The 5,278-nt window shown below is 45.1% G+C and overlaps 1 protein-coding gene across 2 annotated transcripts in view; it reads right to left on the minus strand.

Annotated features, from left to right (window-relative positions):
- The window catches only part of DEPDC1B (DEP domain containing 1B), an 82,846-nt gene extending 78,425 nt beyond the window's left edge, over positions 1–4,421 (minus strand). Inside the window, exon 1 of one of the 2 annotated variants that reach the window (XM_039243821.1) lies at positions 4,334–4,421. In XM_039243821.1, coding sequence (XP_039099752.1) covers positions 4,334–4,381 — 48 coding nt within the window. In that variant the 5' untranslated portion in view covers positions 4,382–4,421. Of the gene's footprint in view, positions 1–4,115; positions 4,155–4,333 lie in introns of those variants that run through there. The other variant, XM_039243822.1, reaches the window with a different exon arrangement.
- Between the last annotated feature and the right edge of the window lie 857 nt (positions 4,422–5,278).

Here is a 5,278-nt window from a genome sequence, read left to right on the forward strand (position 1 = left end):
CCTGGGTGGCTCAGTCGGTTAGCGTCCGACTTCAGCTCAGGTCATGATCTCATGGTTCGTGGGTTTGAGCCCCGCATCAGGCTCTGTGCTGACAGCTCAGAGCCTGGAGCCTGTTTCAGAGTCTGTGTCTCCCTCTCTCTCTGGCCCTCCCCTGCTCACGCTCTCTCTCTCTCTCTCTCTCTCTCTCTCCTAGAAATAAATAAAACATTTAAAAAAAAAAAAAACTTTTTTTGTTTTACTTATTTATCCCTTAAACTAGGAATCTGAAATAAGGAATCAAACAATTATTTTTGCTTCATTTCATGAGCCAAACTACAAAATAGAGCACTGAGTGTTGAAATGAGCTTCCTGTTCTTTTCTCTAGGATATTTATTCCATTTCCTTCTTTCTTAGTACCAAAAATATTGTGATAATGGTGCTACGATGATATAGCACCTGGTCCAGGAGCACAGAGAAAATCAAACTCTAGATGTAGCTTTACTTGCTGTGTACCAGCAGGACAAACCTAATTGAGTCAGTTCACCCCTTCAGGCCTCAAAAGAATGACAGAACTGGACTAGACAATTATTCATTTCCATTCTAGTTCTCAGATTCAATGACAGCTGTGTTTTAAAGTTTACCAGTTGTATCAGATGGTATAAATAACCAAGAATTATATTCAAAGAAAGAATCAGTAAATTATAGGAGCTTTTAAAAAGCAATTTTCTTGGTCCTCATTGTTTCTGTTAAAATGATGAACTATGGTTGCCCCTAAACAATGGGTTTGAAACACGTGGGTCCACTTATACTCAGATTTTTGTCTACAAATACAGTGCAGTACTGTAAATGCATCTTCTCTTCCTTCTGATTTTCTTATCAATATTTTCTTTTCTCTAGCTTACTTTATTATAAAATACAGTATATAATACGTACAACATACAAAATATAGTAAAATCTTGGATTGCAAGTAACTTGTTCTACAAGTGTTTGGCAAGATGAGCAAACATTTCTAATAAATTTAAACAAGCAATGTATTGCATTACGAGTTCTACGTGATGCCAAATATCACATGATCACACTGAGCCAATGGTTCTTCTCTCTCTCTCTCTCTCTCTCTCTCTCTCTCTCTCACTGCAGGACCGTGGGTGATTGTCTCCCATACTCAGATGTTCAGTCTCAGGCCACAGTATTTGGCAGATATCAGTGATTTTTCAGAACACTGGAAGTTGCCCGCCAATGGCATGGGTGTATTTTTTTCCTCACTTCAAAGCACCTATGGACAGTCCTTTGCTTTTCCATACAAGAGTAAGCTTAGGAATGTTTTGCTTCATTCTGCGTCAGGCGGCCTGCAGACCCTTCCCTTTGTTGCCTTATTGCCAGTTTCATTAAATACAGTATATGACAAGAGTTTATTAATACTGTAGTCAACATCTGTACGAGTGTATACAATAGCCCCCCTACAGAAAAAGATTCCATTGAGCCAACTGATAGCAGTAATTCCATTAGTGACAGTGAAGTCCTCCTACACAATAACCCTCCTCTCTCATCTCCCTCACACCATTCACAAAGATTTTCAAAGGTAAGTGCAGGTTTGTTTATTTTTCATTATATTTCGTATTTCTTTATTTTTTGTCTTATATTACAGTATTATAATGATTCTTATATGAATATTTTTGGGTTGTGGAACAAATCATCTGGGTTTCCTTTATTTCTTATGGGGAAATTCGCTTTGATATATAAGTGCTTTGAGTTACAAACAGGTTTTCCGGAACAAATTATGCTAACAAACCAAGGTTTTGCTGTATGTGTTTATTGACTGTTTATGTTATCAGTAAGACTTCTGGTCAACAGTAAGTTGTTAGTACTTAAGTTTTGGGGGAGTCAAAAGTTACACACAGATTTTCTTTTTTTTTAATGTTTATTTTATTTCGGGGGTGAGAGGGAGAGAAGGAGACAGAGGATCTGAAATGGGTTCTGTGCTGACAGCAGAAATCCCAATGTGGGGCTCCAACTCAGGAACCATGAGATCATGACCTAAGCCAAAGTCAGACACTCCTGAGTGAGCCACCAGACACCCCCGATTTTCAACTGAACAGGGGTGGGCATTCCTAACCCCCACGTTGTTCAAGGGTAAACTGTATTTGTGTGTGGGTTACAAATGTGAAAGCTATTTCAATGAAGATGAGTAAGTTACTAATCAACTTCCAAATTTATCATGCATTGAGTTAGAGTCTTTCATCTGATGTCTGGCATAAAAATTCACCGAGTCCATAAAATGTTATTTTCATATGAGACTTTGATGCTTTAGAAAATGAAGCTGCACACAATTTGAAAAGGTATAGCAAGGCATGAAAGGGGATAGTAATGGTAAGCTCTTGGAATACCAATAGATTTCCCCAAGCTTCTCTTGAAGACTGGGTTGAAGGTGATGTTGGGAGAAGGGGAAAATGATAAGTGGAGAGAGGGAGATGGAAAGGAGAGCTAGGGTAAATAAGACAGGACTGGTCACAAACTTTACAATTTACCTGGTAAGAGGTGTAAGGCACAACTGAATTATGCTTGGGGAAACATTTATACATTTTATAATGAGGGGGAAAATCACCCATAATGATGACCGAGGTCACTTATAAATCACAAAGTCTCACTTTAAAAAAATTTTTGCTAATGTTTTTTGGGCTTTCAAAGTCTTAGTGTAGGATCAAGGATCTCAAATAGAATAAAGTTGCCAATGAACTGACTACCTGGGAAATTCTGGCAAAACTGAGGTGTCTTCATTAATGATTCGCATAATTTTCTGCTTCATTTTATCAGGCTTGACTAAACTTGACCTGAATTATCATCCCTTAGGGGATGACAGCCTCTGGAGGACAAAGAACACATTTCTTTATAAATTCCTTTGATAATATTCTAATGTGACTCAGAATGAAGCAGTGTCTTGTTACATAGGTACATCCATGAAAAACAGTGATTCATAGAATTCAGTGAATGAGATTAAAAACAGTTCCAATTCTAATGTAACTATTTTCAGTCTAAAGCAGGAAGGATGAAAACTAGTTACTCCAAGATCTTGAGCCTCTCTGCTTCCCTTGCGTAACTACTGTGAGTAAACTGGGGGGTGGAAGGGGGGAGGGGGAAGTATGTCTTTTCCTTCTACAAAGGAGAGTAAGCTTTTGAAAGTTTCTGATGAAGCACAATCTCTATCTCATGCCCAAAGATGGACCTACCAATAGCCCTGACCCCAGATGGTTTCAAATGGTAGAAGCCATTGTGAAGTGGAAGCAGATAGAAAACACGATTTTTTAAAACCTATTTGCTCCCTATCAGCACCAAATACACCTCTTAGATGCTAGCCCAAAGGAAAATCTAAATTTATATTTGCTGAATTTTTTAATGAATTTAATCATTATGAATGCCTTCAGTACACTGTTTGCAAAGATGAGTGCATTAACTCCCCCACCCTGTTACTACCTTTTCCTGGGTATCCGTTATGTTGCGGAGAACAATGAAACGAATTCCCACGTTAGATGTGGGCAGAAGTGGTAAGAGATCACGGGGCGAGGCCCCCTCCTACCAAATTATCAGTAGGCTTTCAAGGAAAGCTTCTAAAAACCTGCCACTGACATTAACCAAATTGTCACCGCTTATTCCATTCCAGTAATCCTCTAGAACGCAAAGCACTAAAATTACTTGCTCCAAGGTCACAAAGAAATCAACTACACCTAAGTACCCTGAATACCAAAGTTCTCCCAGGAGAAAAAAACAGCACCCTGGAGCGCCAGGGGCTGCAAAGGCTCTTTCAGAACAACGGGTCAACCAATGATTTAGGTCGGTGATCCCGGAACCAGAACCAGAACCAAAACCGCTGGGAGCCAGAAAAGCGGCCAAGACCCACCACCGTCTTGGGCACCGTTAGAAAGGACCGCAAGTGTCACCACATTAGACACTCAGGACGGAGCCACGCCCGCCTAGATTGCAGCGAAGGGTGTGTTAGAAGGGGTGGGTGGCCCCGATGTTACGGACAAGATGGGTCCTTCCTCTCCCGGCATCAGGCGTTCGATTCCAGAGGACAAAGGGGGCGGGGGGAGGGGGGGTCATCCTACTGCTCCAGATGCTTTAAATCGGAAGGCGTCACTTACTGCCGAGAACCAGGCCGACGTCTAAGAACGAAGTTGCACCCACCCACGGAGTGCTGAACTCCACACCCAGTAAGCCTTTCTTTGCTCGCCCACGGGAAAACGGCCGCACCGGCGGAAATATGTCCCGCCTCCAAACCCGGGCCTCGCCAGCTCTGTAGAGGCGAGGACTGACCAGTACGGGGCCGACGGCTGCGCTCAGTCCCGGCATGCTCACTCACCAGCTTGGTGGCCCGGTACGGGCCGGGCCCCACGATGCGGTGCTCCATAGCCGGTAAGCAGCGGCGGCGCCCGCCGCCCCTGCGCGGATCCCGAGCTGGCGGCGCAGCAGTTTGAATCGCGAGCCTAAGCGCTACGGACGTTGATTGGGCGACGCGGAGGCACGTGACGGGAACTGAGTGGCGGGGGGCGGGGACGCGGGGATCCCAGCACCGCGGGCCGCGGCGGGGTAGGCGGCCGGTGGCAGGGCTGGCGTCTCCGCCGAGACTCCTGCAGCTGAGGGAGCTGTGCGCTCAGACGGGCCGGGGACAGAGTAGGCTGTCCACCCTTGTTCCACAGCGCGCACACCAAGATGTGCACTGACCGTGAGGGGGCGGGGGGTCGTCTCTGCTTAGCCCTGGGGCGAACCTGCCCAGCCTCAGACTCTGGCGTGCATACGCTTTCTTTGCTAGAGGGTCAATGCGAGTGTGTAATTCGGTAATTGAAACCGTGGACTGGGTGAGCAAATCCGGGTCAGCCTTCCATACGTACAGTGTACCTGCAGATGCTGCTAATAGGATTGGGAGAAGTTGGTAGTGAAATGAAGCGAGTGGACGGCCCCTACAAGTGCAGGGACACTGAAACACCTAAGGTCGCTTGGCCCTAAGGAGTGTCGACAGCCCACGGGTGCAATAAAGAGCTGGACAAAAGGGGTTATTGCGTGGCTCAACAGGTTGAGGTTCCAACTGTTGGTTTCAGCTCAGGTAGTGATCCCAGGATGATGGGATTCAGCCCCTCATCAGGCTTGTGCTGAGCGTGGAGCCTGCTTAAGATCCTCTTTCTCCCTTGGCCCCTCTCCCCTACCGGCGTGCCTTCTCTATCTAAACTAAGTGAAATGAAGAAAACAAAGGGGGGGTGAGGGGGTGCTGGATGGCTCGGTCAGTTAAGCCTGGGACTCTTGATTTGTG

The sequence above is a fragment of the Hyaena hyaena genome, unplaced genomic scaffold (genome assembly GCF_003009895.1).
Source record: "Hyaena hyaena isolate Hyena2069 unplaced genomic scaffold, ASM300989v1 scaffold_232, whole genome shotgun sequence".
NCBI classification, from domain to species: Eukaryota; Metazoa; Chordata; class Mammalia; order Carnivora; family Hyaenidae; genus Hyaena; species Hyaena hyaena.